The sequence below is a fragment of the Argopecten irradians genome, chromosome 15 (assembly GCF_041381155.1).
Source record: "Argopecten irradians isolate NY chromosome 15, Ai_NY, whole genome shotgun sequence".
Taxonomy (NCBI): Eukaryota; Metazoa; Mollusca; class Bivalvia; order Pectinida; family Pectinidae; genus Argopecten; species Argopecten irradians.
This window is the reverse complement of record NC_091148.1, coordinates 19,003,116-19,023,373: the sequence shown is the minus strand read 5'-3', so window position 1 is coordinate 19,023,373 and position 20,258 is coordinate 19,003,116. Positions and strand designations below refer to the sequence as shown.

General features: G+C 37.3%; 1 protein-coding gene across 4 annotated transcripts in view; it reads left to right on the top strand.

The window, feature by feature from the left end:
• LOC138309095 (uncharacterized) overlaps positions 1-20,258 on the top strand; it is a 206,746-nt gene that overhangs the window by 38,814 nt on the left and 147,674 nt on the right. For all 4 annotated transcript variants that reach the window (XM_069250234.1, XM_069250232.1, XM_069250235.1 and 1 more), the window contains exons 2-8: positions 7,078-7,402; positions 7,705-7,731; positions 8,284-8,390; positions 10,476-10,543; positions 11,646-11,848; positions 13,268-13,876; positions 14,274-14,377. In XM_069250234.1, the coding sequence (XP_069106335.1) occupies positions 7,078-7,402; positions 7,705-7,731; positions 8,284-8,390; positions 10,476-10,543; positions 11,646-11,848; positions 13,268-13,876; positions 14,274-14,377 (1,443 nt within the window). The remainder of the gene's footprint in view (positions 1-7,077; positions 7,403-7,704; positions 7,732-8,283; positions 8,391-10,475; positions 10,544-11,645; positions 11,849-13,267; positions 13,877-14,273; positions 14,378-20,258) is intronic.

Sequence of the window (20,258 nt, the reverse complement as noted above, 5' to 3'; positions counted from 1 at the left end):
TTCCATTGTATAACCCATTCAATAGCCTTACATAAAGACTTTCTCCGAGTTCTCCACCAACAATAGCCTTACATAAAGAATTTCTCCGAGTTCTCCACCAACAATAGCCTTACATAAAGAATTTCTCCGAGTTCTCCACCAACAATAGCCTTACATAAAGAATTTCTCCGAGTTCTCCACCAACAATAGCCTTACATAAAGAATTTCTCCGAGTTCTCCACCAACAATAGCCTTACATAAAGAATTTCTCCGAGTTCTCCACCAACAATAGCCTTACATAAAGAATTTCTCCGTGTTCTCCACCAACAAACATGTCACGTCCTTAAATGACCCTGACTGTTGATAGGGCGTTAAACTAATAAAACCAAATACATCTTGTTGTTGTTCACGATATCTGCTTGTAACAATTGTACGAGAACAGAAATCAAAGCTGTGCACAAGGTGAATACTAATTGAAAGGTAAAAAAGATTTTCGAGGCATTTAGGTTGCGGCAAACAGACAATGTGTTATTGGTATCACAAAAGCTCATTGTTCGACATGCATGTACCTTTCGAAATGTAAACAAAAACATGTTGTTCATTTTGTTATTTTACGTACGAACGTGCCAGTTAAAACTACTGACATATGGTCAGTTTCTGACTCTTGAAGTCGCAATTATCAATGCGGGCATAGTGGTTAATTACGCCATGTTTGTAATTTGTCTTGGTTTTGATTAATGTCTTAATGGGTTAATTTAGTACGAACAAGTTTCTGCGTACTGCATCAAGTCAGCTTTGACCTCGCAACTCAAGGGGGTGTTGTATAAGGTAGATTGTCGGAAAACCTTAACTAGCCAATAGGCCACGTGATTCATTATACTGTCATGATGGTACCGAAGTCAACCATCGAGTGGGTCAAGGGTCATTAAAAATCTGAAAGATTTTGTCTTCAATGAAATGCCCTTAATGATTTAATATCTGTTCACAACGCAGTGCTTTACACACATATATATATATATGAATTTAAGGTGTGGTTGTTTGCACCCGTGATATATATGTAACATTGATTGAATAGAATATATGTAGATGGTTTGGCGCGATATTGTATTTAGGACATATACACGTAGGGATTAACAGATGAGAGACAGTAGAAGTCCTGTGGAGAATTAGATACGGCTATGCAAACTAGTTCAGTGTGGTATATATTGCTTCTATATGCAGACAAGTACACGCCTTGCTTTGTATAAAGTGTTTTCTTTTGTATGGCATATGGAGACTATTTAAATCTATACAAAAGGTGTTTTCAAAATCGTCAAGGAAGTTGAGAAACGGGGACAGTAATGCCATTGTCACGTTGATATAAAATGTCCTTAACGTACATCTTTTTTTTTCAAATGGTCATGTGACATTGTGAAAAATAAAAATCTGGATGTTTCGTTTTATGAAAACTTGTTGATGTTTACAATAAAGTAATCGAGTCATATTAATAAGATATCAAACATTCTATAACATTTAACTTTACAAACTAAACATTCTAGTCTGTAGGAAGGACAGACAGAATGCGCACCATATTCTCTTTTCAAAATTAGAAAAAACACGATAATTAACTGATGATATCTTTTTGTCACTTCGTTCTAATCGCCTTGTTGATACTTTACTCTTGTCACTATATGACCGTGTCCTGCTGTTTAGTTCCAGCCCCAATTGTACCTGCTGCCCCTACTGCATTAACTTGATATATAGATTTTACTTTGTGTCTTTTTTATATAATGGAACTCTTGTTTCTTTTTTATAATGCTATATCACTGAAACATGTTGCTAATGACAAGAAACAACACACCCTACCCGATCACACACTATACTGACAACTGGTGAACCATTTGACGTACGATATGCAATATGATACCTGCACCTTGTATACATATATAACAATATATATTTGCTTTAGCATTCAAGTAATTTTTGATATATATGTATTCGTATTTATATAATCAGGAGCTGAGTTTGTCAGCTGTATTGAATATCAATCAAAACTATATACCTTGACCTTCAGTGGAATGATGTGTTGTATGAGTCCATTCAAGTTAATTGTTTTTGCTTATGCTACATTAGCATATATTATTTTAATTTTTACGTTTTGCTTCATAAGCATATACGCATATTACACTCTTTTAGTGGGATTAAATTCAACATTTGAATTTTATCCCCCAATTCGGACATACATATTTTTGGAACTATAATCCCACATCTCAGGGAATTCCCCTGGCGCATTGGGGTATTCAGATCTATATTTATTGCTAAAGTGATTATTTATATCCTAAATAACTTACAGAGTAACCCCTACGAAATGACAACAATTATATTGTGAAATTAATAAACTTCCATGAAATCAGTTTAATTTGTCTTGTGTCTTTGTGTTATTGTATAAATAGTGTTTTAATACGATGGCCCATATCAGCCGACATGGCAACTGCTTTACTAAACTGTAGTTGTACACACATTTGTGATGATTGTCATGGCAACTGCTTTAGTAAAAAGCACTTGCCAACGTGTTTTGTCATTTTACTCATTTGACAACTGCTTTACTATAGTAACTGTTTTGTCATCCTTACGCGTGGCCCATATCAGCCGTATTGGCGAGTGTCTGGCTTTTGAGACAATTAACATTCCACACCGATATCAAGCCGATTTGACGCCGTACAGGTGTGATGATTGAATGACCTTTGAAACCAACATTATATTTTACGACACTTTACCAAACAAAGGCGATTACAGTTATATACAAATAACAGAGTCATAGGTGGTAACAAGTTCGTGTACGGTAAGTAACGGTAAATAATTTATTTTGGGAGCCGGATGGGGAGAGGTTACAGCCCTAGGAGGGGGACAACCAAATGATAACTAGATTATCTCCCCTTAGTTTGAAACTGAATCAGACATGTAGTAGAGACACAAAAAAATCGATCCAAATTTCAGTGATTTTTTTTTCCAATATACTAGGGACTGGTAGCCAGTCTAGGAGGGAAGCTATTTCAATGCAGACAGTAAACCCACCCAAATCTCTCATTATATGCCCCTATCTAGGGAAAAACCAAATTTCACATAATACCTGGTATTATTAAAGATGAATAAACATGAGTATTACATTTTATGTAACGTATATTGAGTTACTTCACTGAAAGCCTATTTTCATTCAAACGTCAACATTAGCCACAGATTGTATCACCTACCAATGATACTACCAAGAAAACTGTCGTAAAATATCGTTTTGGTTTCTAAGGTCATTTAATCAGCACACGTGTACAGCGTCAAACTCGGATAGATATCGGCGTGGAATGTTAATTGTCTCAAAAGCCAGACATTCGCCAATACGGCTGATATGGGCCACGCGTAAGAATGACAAAACAGTTACTTTAGTAAAGCAGTTGCCAAACGAGTAAAATGACAAAACATATTGGCAAGTGCTTTTTACTTAAGCAGTTGCCATGACAATCACCACAAGTTTGTGTACAACTACAGTTTAGTAAAGCAGTTGCCATGTCGGCAGATATGGGCCATCGTAGTTTTAATATATTTTGTCAGTGACATCTGTGCGATATACAGATGCTCTTTTTACCATTTTTGTTTTTTTATTACCAAATTGCCAGTGATAAACTCTTGTGCTGTTATGCTATTTTCTTAATTTAATGTATCTTAACTTCTAGGTGCAACATAAACGCTTTTATTGTGATATTGTTACATTATAATAATGCTTATATGTTTTGCCGTAGAAATAGCGCTATTGTGCTAATGTTATATGTTTTTAATATGCGACGTTAAATAAAGCTTCTTTTATCTTTCATTGATAAAATAATGTATTTTCTTGATATGAAATATTTTCAGACTCACAGTAACTTGGCAACCTGTAACCAGATTTAACCGTGATTGTTAGCGTAGTGAGAACTCGTCCCACAAGAACGAACAAGTTATTTATTGTCGCGACACACCTAGATATGCATTGAGGCGTGGCGAACTGTCGATCATATTACAAACGATGGAGTGACTCAGCTTTATCAAGTCATACTTATCATATGTTTCCGATGTCGCTGAGGGGACCTATTGAATTTTGTTTGTTTGATAACTTTAACGTCCCATTAAAGTCATGTAAGACTGCCTTCTATGTGTGCTGTGTGTAGCGTGTATGTTGTGCGAGGTGCGTGTTTTGGGAGACTACGGTATGTTCGTGTTGTGTCTTCTTGTATAGTGGAACTGTTGCCGTTTTTATAGTGCTATATCACACAGGGACCTGGCACGAATTTTTTTAACCAACAGTATACATATATATATTATAGTATCAAGGGTATGAACTCGGCAGTAGAGAAAAACGGACCTATTTTTTTAAAACCGTGATTATTTTAATAAATGGGTTCTATACAACATTGACGAATATCTTACCTTAAAGAGAAATAATTTATCTTTCCATTGAGTGTTTGATGGACAAAATTGGCCAAGTATTGACGAAGTTATGGCTTGATGAATCGGGAAATTTACGAAAAATATGCTAGGTAGACATTTCCCTGTCCGGTCGAAATGTCGTCTCGGCTCTAATGGGTACCTCAAAAACCAAGCCAAAATCACAAAATCTACGCTTGTGGTGGTAAACAGTGCCCATAACTGTGTTCATCCACAATCTCCTTTGGATGTGTCATGACCCGTACTTTGTAGAAACTCCATTTAAACATCGTGTAGCTCACTTACTTTAACCGTCACCGCCATGTTCATTTGTTCATCGGAACGCTTCTCGAGTTTACCAACAAGCACAACATTACATAATTTGCATAATGTAGTCACGATATGTAAAGTCGAGAAGCGTTCCGAGAGAAAAATGAACATGGCGGTGACGGTTAAAGTAAGTGAGCTACACGATGTTTAAATGGAGTTTCTACAAAGTAAGGGTCATGACACCTCCAAAGGAGATTGTGGATGAACACAGTTATGGGTACTGTTCACCACCACAAGCGTAGATTTTGTGATTTTGGCTTGGTTTTTGAGGTGCCCATTAGAGCCGAGACGACATTTCGACCGGACAGGGAAATGTCTACCTAGCATATTTTTCGTAAATTTCCCGATTCATCAAGCCATAACTTCGTCAATACTTGAACGATTTTGTTCATCAAGCACTCAATGGAAAGATAAATTATTTCTCTTTAAGGTAAAACATTCGTCAATGTTGTATAGAACCCATTTATTAAAATAATCACGGTTTTAAAAAAATAGGTCCGTTTTTCTCGACCGCCGAGTTCATACCCTTGATAATATAATATATATATATGTATACTATTGGTTAAAAAATTTCGTGGAACTGCCCTTTTTATAAGTGATATATCACTGAAGCATGCTACCGCAGACCCCAAGCAACACATCCCACCCGGTCACATTATACTGACAACGGGCGAACCCGTCGTCCTTCTCCCTGTATGCTGAACGCTAAGCAGAAGAAACTACCACTTTTATAGACTCTGGTGTGTCTCGGTCAGGGGAAAGAACCCAGAGCCTACTTCACAAGGGCGAGCGCTCAACTAAAGGCCAAAAGGGAGGCGGTATCAAGGTAGACGTTAGGAAGAACAAAGTCAGGAAGAAGAGATAAGATAAGATACTAAATTTAGTCGCCTTTTACAAATCTATCGTATATTATAAAGGCCTACAACCTTTCCGAAACAAAAAAACACCACTTCACAAGATTAACAACATAACAAAATTAACATTGATAGCCTAAGATGAGGTTACAACACCAAACAAATACAATATTCTCCGCGTAATCTCTGTCATTTAGCTTGTAGCGTTATTCATTATGCTTTGTGTTGACAGGCGTGTTTCATTCTCCATCATACATAAGCACATGGCATACACACAAAGCAATGACATCATAGAACCGGAAGTAACGTTTACAAGGGAGCATCCATTGTTGATAAATGGGGAGAAACCATAGTTTAATGTCTGTATTACCGTCACGTAGCTGATTTCTTTGCCGCCTGGCACCAAGATAATCAAATAACGCGCGGTGATGAGCAAACATAATGCGTTATGAAAATGAACATTTCATTTATTTCAAATATTGCTCAGAAGGTGAAGTATCACCGGCCATCTAATAACTTTCGTAATTCTACAAAACTATCAATCTTGTTTAACATTTCAATCTTAATAATTGAAAGCCTTTTCGAAAAAGTAGCTGGCTTTCAACAGTGTTTAAATGCTAATTATTTTCTTGTTTTTTTTATTATTTAAAGAAAGTAATATGACAAAGCAAAACGTATCTAATATTTCCAATTTTATTAATGATAATCGCCGTTGCTATGATTATTACTTGTATTATACACAGTAACGTATACTGCAACATTCTTATGATTTATCAAAGATTTAATTTTTGCAATAAACTTACGATTGCCCCATTATTCACATTCTTGTGCGCGTGCTGGTAATTGTATTAATAGTAGCAATGCCCTTTTAATCAGTCCCCGTTTTCTTAACAACATTACAGGCTCATTACCTTTCCGAAACAAAAAAGTTTCTTGAAACACTAGTTACATAAGAAAATCTATATTGGTAACCTAAGATAAGTGTTTTCTGCATAATCTATTTTTAAAGTGACGATTCATCTCACTGTTTAGCCGTTGAGCGCAGTGATTATCAACTAAAGTGCGGTAACTAGGAAGACGGCTGGAAACTTAATACGGGCCGCGTTATGGTAAACTAAAAATAACATTAAATCTATCTTAATTAAATCGTTTAGGAGGTGATAATAATAGTAGTATTACGTTAAGGTAATAACTTTTGCTACTCGACAAAATTATCAGTCTCGTTTTAGATTCCCATTTAAAAACTCAAAAGTCGGTTGGGAAAGGTAGTGACCCTTTAAGTCGGGAAATTAATAGCATTTCTCACGTAAGGTGAACACAAACGTTTTGACTTCTGTCGGCGCCTTTCCCGAAAAAATCGGGACCAGGTTTTTAAAAAGGTATCGTGTTATAGAAGTTAATCCATTAAAGGCATTTGTATAGACGCTTGCTAGGATACTGACCGACCCCATATTGATTGTCATTTGCTTTTTCTTTTATATAGCACGGAAAGAAGAATCGTCACCAGCGTCGTCGCTATGACGACTGTTATGACGAAGATGGAATTGACAACCCCCATTATTATCGTCCGGAGTATGCCTCTCACCATGGTGACGGATACGCTGCCAATCCGTACAAGCCTGGTCCAGCTTACATAGACACATACAAAGACCCAAGGTACTACAGGGATGGCGGGTCTAGCACAGATTCTTTTCGCTCCATGCCAAAAGAGAAAAAATCTCAGCTAGCCAAAATTTTAATAGCTGTTGCGGTGATTGTGGTTATCGCTCTTGCAGTGATAACTGGCGTCATTATTTACTTAGAAGATGGTGAGTATGATGAAATCTTACTTATAATTACCCTTTTGATTGCAATTAACAAAACAACTTTTGTACAAAATATTGTTTTTCATATCTTATATGGACTTCATATCTAATCTCAAATACTTATTTCATTATTTTTAATTCAATTAAGTAGATTTTCAATTTGTAAATGATCCTAATATAACTGGGGTTTTCCCCATTATTTTATTACTTATATAATATTTCCTTATGTATACTAAAAAGAATGTGTACTTATAAGTATTAATAAAGGGTTTGATTAACAACTTCTTTATTTTTTTTTATTTCAGCATCAACACCTGAGAAATTAACACCAGGTAAGACAGACAAACAGTCCCTGGAAGAAATCAAAATTACAAGTCTTAATTTCTTTTAAAGTCTATATCCTTCATTAACTACCTTGCGGAGTACTGTTCACACCTTTTAAATGTTTTGCAAATACCTATCTAAAACCGGATAGAGGAAAAACAAACAAACCCCATACTGTATCGAGGCGTTACATGTATCTATGACTCAAAACATTTGATGTTAGGAATATGGATTATACAGAGCCTCTTTCGGCATCTATAAAATGGTGTTTTTTCGTGTTCCCTTTAAAAATTATAACTTCAGAAAAATGAACGAAATATTAATTAATTCCTGAAAATGATATACGAACTTTTGAAAACGAAGTAAATAAATCGTGGAAATATGAATTGATTCGTGTGAATGAGATAAGGTCGATCACGAGGAAAGAAAACATGAGGCCCGTAATGAATACCTGATTGTTTTTAAATATCCAAATTCTCCCAAAACATACTGAAATATGTAAAGTTTCCCTAATGTGTTTAGGTATTATCGAATAATTCCGACATTTTTTTTAACTTTAGCCGAGTTCCGGATGAGTATGAGAGCGCCAAATAAGCCCTGGGATCCTAATTATGCAGATCCTACCAGTGCTGCGTATACCAACCTGGCTAATGATTTCAAGTCTATGGTTCGTATATATACATAATAAAACCCAAACCAAAAAGGTTGTAGGCAATTCAGACAGGGATATTCATACAATTTGGTTACTATGTATCAATAGATGCAGTTTAACACATACAGTTTATATGTAATTTCCAAAGTGTCCGGAAATGACGTCAGTTTTATGTGTAACGTCATTTGGATAAGTTAATCAATTTGCAGGAATGACTCGATTATTGATTGCAAAACATCGAAGCTGTAATAGTGATGTAGAAAAAACAATGTCCTCGTTTCTGCGTACATTAAGATACATTTACCTACTGACGGTCACGTATGATGCAGATTTCATCGCTAAAATAATAATTTTACCACGATAATGTAAATCTTTGTGTTCGAAGGTACCTTGGTAAAACACTAGTATATCATTTTTAGTAATGGTATTAATGACGTCATGATGTTTTATTATGAAATCCTTGCTGTAAATTATTGTATTCCAACAATAGTGGTATTGTGTGCTTTCCTTAATATCTTATTTCGTGCAATTATGATTTTTCATGTTTAAAGATGTTTTCTTTAACACCCTTTCCTACTTAAATCCAGTTTAAATATTACGGAACAACTTTTACAAAATTTATATCTTTATCTACCTTTTGTAAATTCTCACACTGACTTTTACCCACTCTCTTCATTTCTCCCCTGTGAGGAAGGCTCTGGGTTCTGTCCCCTGGCCGAGACACACCAAAGTCTATAAAAGTGGTAGTTTCTGTTCCTTCCTAGCCCTCAGCATACAGGGAGTAGGACGACTAGTTCGTCCGTTGTCAGTATAATGTGACCAGCTGTGATGTGTTGCTTGGTGTCTTCGGCGACATACTTTAGTGATATATAAATAGGGCAACAGTTCCATTATACAAGAAGAAACAACACGAACATACCACAGTCTCCCAAAATAGGCACCTCGCACTTCACACACGCTATACACTGCATACATGGGAGGCCGTCCTTACATGACCATGGTTATTAATAGGACGTTAAAATAATCAAACAAACAAACAAATAATGACCTCTTGAACTCTAATGAATGCATCATCTACGTGATCATCCAAACACAGGCGTCTGCATCTAGTTTGGGAAAAATCAAATATCCTAACCCTACTAATATAGTAGGGTAAGGATATGTTATTTTTCCAAAACCAGATGCAGACGTTTGTGATCAAAACTACCAATAATACTGCAAATTATCATACATTGGGTTAGTATTAACATTAAGCTATTGTGTACTGACAATGTAAAGATTAGGACATCAGCATAAACAATCAGCATATCTATTTTGAGAAATTCGTTATTACGGTATAAAGTTATGTTTTCCTGGTCTAAAGGCAAGGGGAGTTAGATTCTGCAGAACAGTAGCATTATCAATAAAAACAACCCGATCAAAGGGAGGGAACTATTATTCGATCTGTTACTTACACCAGCAATGTTATCTTTATTGGTTTTGAAATGTTGAAAAGTCCCGGCGATATGTGAAATTACATATGAAATTGACAAACCCCTCAAAATGCAATTACAAGTGTTCGGGCTATGACTTAAATTATTATCTTCTCGATTTTGACTACACGATTATGCCGCAGTCTCACAAAAGTCGTACCTCGTACGTCACACACGCAAGACAATAGGGACCGTCCTTTAATGACCCTGGCTATTTATAGGACGGGAATATACCAATTTGTAGGTATGTTTGTTTGTTATATTAATCAACGTCCAATTAACAGCCAGTGTCGTGTAAAGACGTCCTTTCAGTGTGTTGTGTGAATGGCGCGTGTTTTGGGTGACTACGTTATATTCGTGTTGTGTCTTCTTGTATAGTGGAACTCTTGCCCTTTTTATAGTGCTGTATCACTGCAGCAAACCAAACTGTTATTATTTTTTTGTGTTCTTCTGAACATGTGTGTATGCATTACAGACAACCGCCATTCAATCAAAACAGCATTTTATTTATATCCCATGACGCCTTGCGTGACTAATAACAGTATAACAGGGCCGGAATGCGGAACAATGCGGACCGGATCATACTATAACAATTATCTCATGACTTGTAACTATGATTGTGTTACAGATAGATGCCGCACAGAACAGTGGTCCTCTCAAGGATATCTATAATGGTGTAGATATCAACGGATTTAGGTAAGGCGTAAAAACAACGTTAGCTATATTACCTAAGTGAGAAAAAGAGAGAGAAAAAAAAAGATATAAACTGGAAGTCAAAATGATTTTTGCGATTAAATTTCGCAAGCAAACGAAAATCGAAAAAAAAATATTGAAAAAGATATAAATTAAAAGCGTCTCGGACATTGCCACATTATAGCTACATAATTTCTGCCCTGCAGATAGGGCGTTAGAATTGTACCTGCTGCCCCTATTGCATGATCGTAAAAGGCGACTAAATTTAGGATCTTATCTTTTCTATTCTTCCTAACTGACTTTATCTTTCCTAATGCCTCCCTTGGCACCGCCTCACTTTTGGCCTTGAGTTGAGCGTTCGCCCTGTGAGGAAGGCTCTGGGTTCTGTCCCCTTGCCGAGACAGACCAAAGTTCTAAAAAAAGTGGTAGTTTCTACTCCTGCTCAGCGCTCAGCATACAGGGAGTGTGACGACTGGTTCGCCCGTTGTCAGTATAATGTGACCGGGTGGGGTGTGTTGCTTGGTGTCTTCGGCGGCATGCTTCAGTGATATAGCACTATAAAAAGGGCAACAGTTCCACTGTACAAGAAGACACAACATGAATATACCGCAGTCTCCCAAAACACGCACCTCGCACAACATACACGCAACACACCGCATACATGAGAGGCCGTTCTTACATGACCATAGCGGTTAATAGGACGTTAATTTATCAAAGAAACAAACAAACAAAGCAACATAATTTAACTGTTTCCAAATAAATTGTGTAGAACATAAGTTGTTGAGAACTGTTTAATGGTTTTATTTATTGACTAAATAAAAAATATCTATTATAACGTTTGTTTTCTTCAAAATTTGAACAACTTTATATTTTCTTTGGTGTACAATCATACAGGTTGAAATTATTTGTTTGATTATTTTAACGTCCTATTAACATCCATGGTCATGTAAGGACGGCCTCCCATGTATACAGTGTGTATCGTGTGTGTTGTGCGAGGTGCGTGTTTTAACACTGTTTGTTCTACAGGAATGAATTATAAAATAATGTATTTTTTTATTGGTGGAATTAAACAAAACCCCAATGTTTTATATCATCATTTATACAGGCAAGGAAGTATTGTTGCGGATTTCACGTTGAAGTTGACTAATGACCAACTCCCGACTGCTGTGGAATCCGGTAGCTCCTCTACCCCTTTAAACCCTAGTGAGGTGAACACCTTTATGAAAACGTCATTGGAAAATCTGCAGCAGACCGGATCGACAACTCAGTTTCCTCTTCTCGGCCAATTCAGTACAGAATCACTGCTACGTATGTATATCAAACTTTTGACAATAGAAAATAAGTTATTGATTTTATTGATTCAATGACTAATTCTCCAAATAAGCAATGACATTCAATTTTTAACATCGTAATATATTTCTTGTAATTAACATTTTATATTATGGCTTATTCAGAAATAAAATATTTATTGATTCAATGACTAATTCTCCAAATAAGCAATGACGTTCAATTTTTAACATCGTAATATATTTCTTGTAATTAACATTTTATATTATGGCTTATTCAGAAATAAATTATTTATTGATTCAAGTACTATTTCGCCAAATACGCAATGACATTCAATTTTTAGCATCGTAATATATTTCTTGTAATTAACATTCTATGTTATGGCTTATTCATGGAAATAATGGTTTTGTAACTCAATATTTTCACAATCAGCAGGAGGCCCTAGTATGTGCTTTAGTTTTTAAAATAGTTACATTAAAATTATATCTGGAAGAATAACTTAGATATGTAATAAATGTTAGTTCATAAATTTCTAGATGGTGTAGACACAACTTGTTAAGAAAAAATATTTTGATAAATTTATAAAACAAAATGCAATTCTAGTTTTGAAGAAAGAAACCCGGGTATTTTTTTGTGCTTGAAGAATAATCTTAATACGTCATAATAGGCAAATCTTATATCATTCCACAAAATATTGATGAAGGTGTATATGTAACATGAGCTTAGACTTATACCTAGAAGTAAGAATCCAAAAATGCCTATTACTTGAGGGTCGCCCTGCCATCAATAAAGACAACAAAAGAGTCTCCAGTATCTATATATACATAAATATAATAATAAATTTCGCCACACATTTGACGTCACACGTGACACGCTTTCCAGTCATCGCTCATATTTTAGCGTTCTGCCGAACAGCTTGGATACATTTTTGTAGATCCGGCCTTCGGCTGCCACTGCCGAAGGGTTAATTGCGCTCCATTGTGCTATATAGTTTAATATTTGTTTACTTTGTCCCGCATTACTGTTCGTATCCTATTATGTAATCGTGTTCGTTTTGTTTGTCTTGATAAAGGGGCAGATCGCCTCGAAAATTTGACAATTTTGCTTTGTCCACACGGTTATTATTACTCCCTTGTCCATTAAATATACATTTCCAAACAGTTGTCATCCTAATGAATATGACTACCACCATTACAGCCACTCCACAACAATACTATTGTTTATTTGTATATAATTTTTAGTATAGGATTGTAAAGTCACCAAATATTCACTATTCACTAGAGTTATCTGCCCTTTTGGCCAGATCTTTATGGTAACGTCATGTGTTTCGGAGGTAAGGTCATACTTTTTAGCGAAAACAACGTGAATGTCGCCCACAAAATAATGACGTCACAATGGATTATTATCCGCAAGGGAGGTAATTTATCTTTTTTATTTTAGCGTTTGGTGAGACAACGGTCCAACCATCTACTACAACTACCACTCCAACAACTACTTCAACTACAACAACAACTCCAACAACTACTACCACTCCAACTACAACAAGAACAACCACTCCAACAACTACTACCACTCCAACTACAACAACAACTCCAACTACAACAACAACCACTCCAACTACAACAACAACCACTCCAACTACAACAATAACAACCACTCCAACAACAACAACTACTACAACTCCAACTACAACAACCACTCCAACAACTACTACCACTCCAACAACTACTACTACCACTCCAACTACAACAACAACAAGCACATCAACAACTACAACCACTACAACTCCAACTACAACAACCACTCCAACAACTACTTTCAATCCAACAACTACTACCACGCCAACTACAACTCCAACTACAACAACCACTCCAACAACTACTACCACTCCAACCACAACTTCCATTCCAACAAGTACTACTACCCCAACTACAACTACCACTCCAACAACTACTACAACTCCAACAACTACAACCACTCCAACAACAACTACAACTCCAACAACTACTACCACTCCAACAACAACGCCGCCACCCCCACCACCGATACGTGAGTAAACATAAATGACTTATATGATATTTATTTCCGTTATACATAAAGCTAACTATCTATGTAAAGGTCTTGTAGAAATTTTATCATTTTATCTTCCATATATTCATACACCCAAACTAGTGGTTACAAGTGCAAGCCGATGAATTGAGTTAAATAATAAATTATATCTTGTCCCAGGTTTACTGGTCAAGCAAATACTGACATTCTTTAAATAATCCTGGCTATCAGCACTAAAACGGAATCAGTCCTTAAGGTGATAAAAATGGATATATCATTTTGAATTTGAAATCAACAAAAATATTGTGTTAAAATAAATACAATGAATAGTAAAGTATTATTTTCTAACAGTTTATTTAATATAGCTTTTCTAACTGTGTCTTTCTTCTGATTTCAGTTGAATTTAAAGGCGATATAAAAGCTGATTTGACTTGGGATGATAACCTGTCGAATGAAAATTCTACAGAGTTTCAAGATATGGCAAGGAACTTCACAGACATGGTAAATATATCATGGACATTTCTGCAGATTACTGGTTGGCGACATATTATCGTGAAGAACATATTATCGTGATTTTGATCGGCGGGTTACACTGAATGCGAGTTTTAAACGGTTTTGTGTTTAGAAAGATGACACCTACCAAAATTACCAACAATATTTTCAAATTTAGAAGAAAATTTGATTTTTAACATAAAAATACCAAATTTCAGTAAATCTTACCTCACAAGTACAACATTAGCCAGGGGGGATGCACGATATCGGCTTTATTTTAGATAATAGTCCCGATTTATATATCGTCTGCTTCCCTGATGACAGACAACAGCGTTCAAAAAACGAAAGTTGTAAGGGAGGTAATTCAATCTTAGAAAAGAACGCTGATCGGGGTCATTCAAGCGCTTTTGACCAGACGACAAAATACAAGGTAGAAAACAATGCCGATTTGATTTGTTATTTTATTGTTTACAGAATTAATCACCACCAGAAATCATTCAAATATCTTTAACATTTATTCAGAATACTAATAATTTATACAGACATGTGAGAAATATTTGTCATTTTGCCAGAAATAGATCGGTAAATGGCGACCTCTTCATTTCCCCTGTCCAGCGTGATCTAACGATTTTACATGTCATAAACAATACACGTTTTCTCTCTTTTGCAACGCAGTTTTTACATCAATTATTTTTTTTTTAAATAGTTCAAATGTTTATCTTTATGTTGATACCAAATTTAATTTATTCCATCACACGTAACTATTTTTAATAATTTTTTGAAAAAAAATAAGATAATATGTTCAGTAAAATGACACGAAAACCTATTTGACCGACTTTTTTCAAAGGGCTGTGTTTATTGTAAAATATCATATAAATTCACTTAAAGCCTATTTATTTAAAGTGTTGTGGACCAAAGCTAATTTACAACTCTAAAAATCCAAATTTAAATACAACGTTTAGAAAACAATCGAGAAAAATCGCTATTTTTTCACGATAATATGTCGCCAGCCAGTAAGCTTTATCATTTCTTTAAAATAGAAACGTAGATAAATCCGTCTCTTTAAGATATGTTCCGCACCTCGGTCAGAGATGTCTCCTCAAATGGTTTCCGACATGCCGTCACGTGGTGACCCCTAATACTTAGAGGGAGAGTTAACTGTTGTAAATAGTTATTTATACTGTTTGCAGTGATAAATATTTAGAAAATAATGACAACCATAAGCATCAGATATATGTCATACACAAGGAGTTTACTCACAGTAATATTAACACGCCTGGTTGGTTCGGTGGTTAGAATAGGAGAGACAGATTCACGGGCGTTAAGTGGCCGAATCTGCACACATCGGTGACGTCATCGAATCCGCGGTACATAACAAAACTATAGGGAAAGGGCTTTATATGAGTTGGAAAACATATACCCAATCCCATGAGATATATTCCCTGCATCCTTGGTACTCCAGAGGTTCCGATCACTTACAATCTCTACAACCCTGGACTATATGATAGTATAACTGAAGGCAACAGAACAGGTAATTTAGTCCTTTGATGTACATCAAAAGAATCGGTATAATGATACACTGTGGTTGAGACACAACAACACGCTATAAAAAAGGACATGGATCACAACGGAGAGACAACACGCTATAAAAAGGACATGGATCACAACGGAGAGACAACACGCTATAAAAAGGACATGGATCACAACGGAGAGACAACACGCTATAAAAAGGACATGGATCACAACGGAGAGACAACACGCTATAAAAAGGACATGGATCACAACGGAGAGACAACACGCTATAAAAAGGACATGGATCACAACGGAGAGACAACACGCTATAAAAAGGACATGGATCACAACGGAGAGACAACACGCTATAAAAAGGACATGGATCATAACGGAGAGACAACACGCTATAAAAAGGACATGGATCACAACGGAGAGACAACACGCTATAAAAAGGACATGGATCACAACGGAGAGACAACACGCTATAAAAAGGACATGGACCACGACAGAGAGACAACACGCTATAAAAAGGACATGGATCACAACGGAGAGACAACACGCTATAAAAAGGACATGGATCACAACGGAGAGACAACACGCTATAAAAAGGACATGGATCACAACGGAGAGACAACACGCTATAAAAAGGACATGGATCACAACGGAGAGACAACACGCTATAAAAAGGACATGGATCACAACGGAGAGACAACACGCTATAAAAAAGGACATGGATCATAACGGAGAGACAACACGCTATAAAAAGGACATGGATCACAACGGAGAGACAACACGCTATAAAAAGGACATGGATCATAACGGAGAGACAACACGCTATAAAAAGGACATGGATCACAACGGAGAGAGACAACACGCTATAAAAAGGACATGGATCACAACGGAGAGACAACACGCTATAAAAAGGACATGGATCATAACGGAGAGAGACAACACGCTATAAAAAGGACATGGATCACAACGGAGAGACAACACGCTATAAAAAGGACATGGATCACAACGGAGAGACAACACGCTATAAAAAGGACATGGATCACAACGGAGAGACAACACGCTATAAAAAGGACATGGATCACAACAGAGAGACAACACGCTATAAAAAGGACATGGATCACGACGGAGAGACAACACGCTATAAAAAGGACATGGATCACAACGGAGAGACAACACGCTATAAAAAGGACATGGACCACAACGGAGAGACAACACGCTATAAAAAGGACATGGATCACAACGGAGAGACAACACGCTATAAAAAGGACATGGATCACAACGGAGAGACAACACGCTATAAAAAGGACATGGATCACAACGGAGAGACAACACGCTATAAAAAGGACATGGATCACAACGGAGAGACAACACGCTATAAAAAGGACATGGATCATAACGGAGAGACAACACGCTATAAAAAGGACATGGATCACAACGGAGAGACAACACGCTATAAAAAGGACATGGATCACAACGGAGAGACAGCACGCGATAAAAAGGATATGGATCATAACGGAGAGACAACACGCTATAAAAAGGACATGGATCACAACGGAGAGACAACACGCTATAAAAAGGACATGGACCACAACGGAGAGACAACACGCTATAAAAAGGACATGGATCATAACGGAGAGACAACACGCTATAAAAAGGACATGGATCACAACGGAGAGACAACACGCTATAAAAAGGACATGGATCATAACGGAGAGACAACACGCTATAAAAAGGACATGGATCACAACGGAGAGACAACACGCTATAAAAAGGACAGGACATGGATCACAACGGAGAGACAACACGCTATAAAAAGGACATGGATCACGACGGAGAGACAACACGCTATAAAAAGGACATGGATCAAACGGAGAGACAACACGATAAAAAGGACATGGATCACAACGGAGAGACAACACGCTATAAAAAGGACATGGATCACAACGGAGAGACAACACGCTATAAAAAGGACATGGATCACAACGAGAGACAACACGCTATAAAAAGGACATGGATCACAACGGAGAGACAACACGCTATAAAAAGGACATGGATCACAACGGAGAGACAACACGCTATAAAAAGGACATGGATCACAACGGAGAGACAACACGCTATAAAAAGGACATGGATCACAACGGAGAGACAACACGCTATAAAAAGGACATGGATCATAACGGAGAGACAACACGCTATAAAAAGGACATGGATCACAACGGAGAGACAACACGCTATAAAAAGGACATGGATCACAACGGAGAGACAACACGCTATAAAAAGGACATGGATCACAACGGAGAGACAACACGCTATAAAAAGGACATGGATCACGGAGAGACAACACGCTAAAAAAAGGACATGGATCACAACGGAGAGACAACACGCTATAAAAAGGACATGGATCACGACAGAGAGACAACACGCTATAAAAAGGACATGGATCACAACGGAGAGACAACACGCTATAAAAAGGACATGGATCACAACGGAGAGACAACACGCTATAAAAAGGACATGGATCACAACGGAGAGACAACACGCTATAAAAAGGACATGGATCACAACGAGAGACAACACGCTATAAAAAGGACATGGATCACAACGGAGAGAGAGACAACACGCTATAAAAAGGACATGGATCACAACGGAGAGACAACACGCTATAAAAAGGACATGGATCATAACGGAGAGACAACACGCTATAAAAAGGACATGGATCACAACGGAGAGACAACACGCTATAAAAAGGACATGGATCACAACAGAGAGACAACACGCTATAAAAAGGACATGGATCACAACGGAGAGACAACACGCTATAAAAAGGACATGGATCACAACGAAGAGACAACACGCTATAAAAAGGACATGGATCACAACGGAGAGACAACACGCTATAAAAAGGACATGGATCACAACGGAGAGACAACACGCTATAAAAAGGACATGGATCACAACGGAGAGACAACACGCTATAAAAAGGACATGGATCACAACGGAGAGACAACACGCTATAAAAAGGACATGGATCACAACGGAGAGACAACACGCTATAAAAAGGACATGGATCACAACGGAGAGACAACACGCTATAAAAAGGACATGGATCACAACGGAGAGACAACACGCTATAAAAAGGACATGGATCACAACGGAGAGACAACACGCTATAAAAAGGACATGGATCACAACGGAGAGACAACACGCTATAAAAAGGACATGGATCACAACGGAGAGACAACACGCTATAAAAAGGACATGGATCACAACGGAGAGACAACACGCTATAAAAAGGACATGGATCACAACGGAGAGACAACACGCTATAAAAAGGACATGGATCACACGACAAAGGAGAGACAACACGCTATAAAAAGGACATGGATCATAACGGAGAGACAACACGCTATAAAAAGGACATGGATCACAACGGAGAGACAACACGCTATAAAAAGGACATGGATCACAACGGAGAGACAACACGCTATAAAAAGGACATGGATCACACCGACGGAGAGACAACACGCTATAAAAAGGACATGGATCACAACGGAGAGACAACACGCTATAAAAAGGACATGGATCACAACGGAGAGACAACACGCTATAAAAAGGACATGGACCACGACAGAGAGACAACACGCTATAAAAAGGACATGGACCACGACAGAGAGACAACACGCTATAAAAAAGGACATGGATCACGACGGAGAGACAACACGCTATAAAAAGGACATGGATCACGACGGAGAGACAACACGCTATAAAAAGGACATGGATCACAACGGAGAGACAACACGCTATAAAAAGGACATGGATCACAACGGAGAGACAACACGCTATAAAAAGGACATGGATCATAACGGAGAGACAACACGCTATAAAAAGGACATGGATCACAACGGAGAGACAACACGCTATAAAAAGGACATGGATCACAACGGAGAGACAACACGCTATAAAAAGGACATGGATCACGACGGAGAGACAACACGCTATAAAAAGGACATGGATCACAACGGAGAGACAACACGCTATAAAAAGGACATGGATCACAACGGAGAGACAACACGCTATAAAAAGGACATGGATCACAACGGAGAGACAACACGCTATAAAAAGGACATGGATCACAACGGAGAGACAACACGCTATAAAAAGGACATGGATCACGACGGAGAGACAACACGCTATAAAAAGGACATGGATCATAACGGAGAGACAACACGCTATAAAAAGGACATGGATCACGACAGAGAGACAACACGCTATAAAAAGGACATGGATCACAACGGAGAGACAACACGCTATAAAAAGGACATGGATCACAACGGAGAGACAACACGCTATAAAAAGGACATGGATC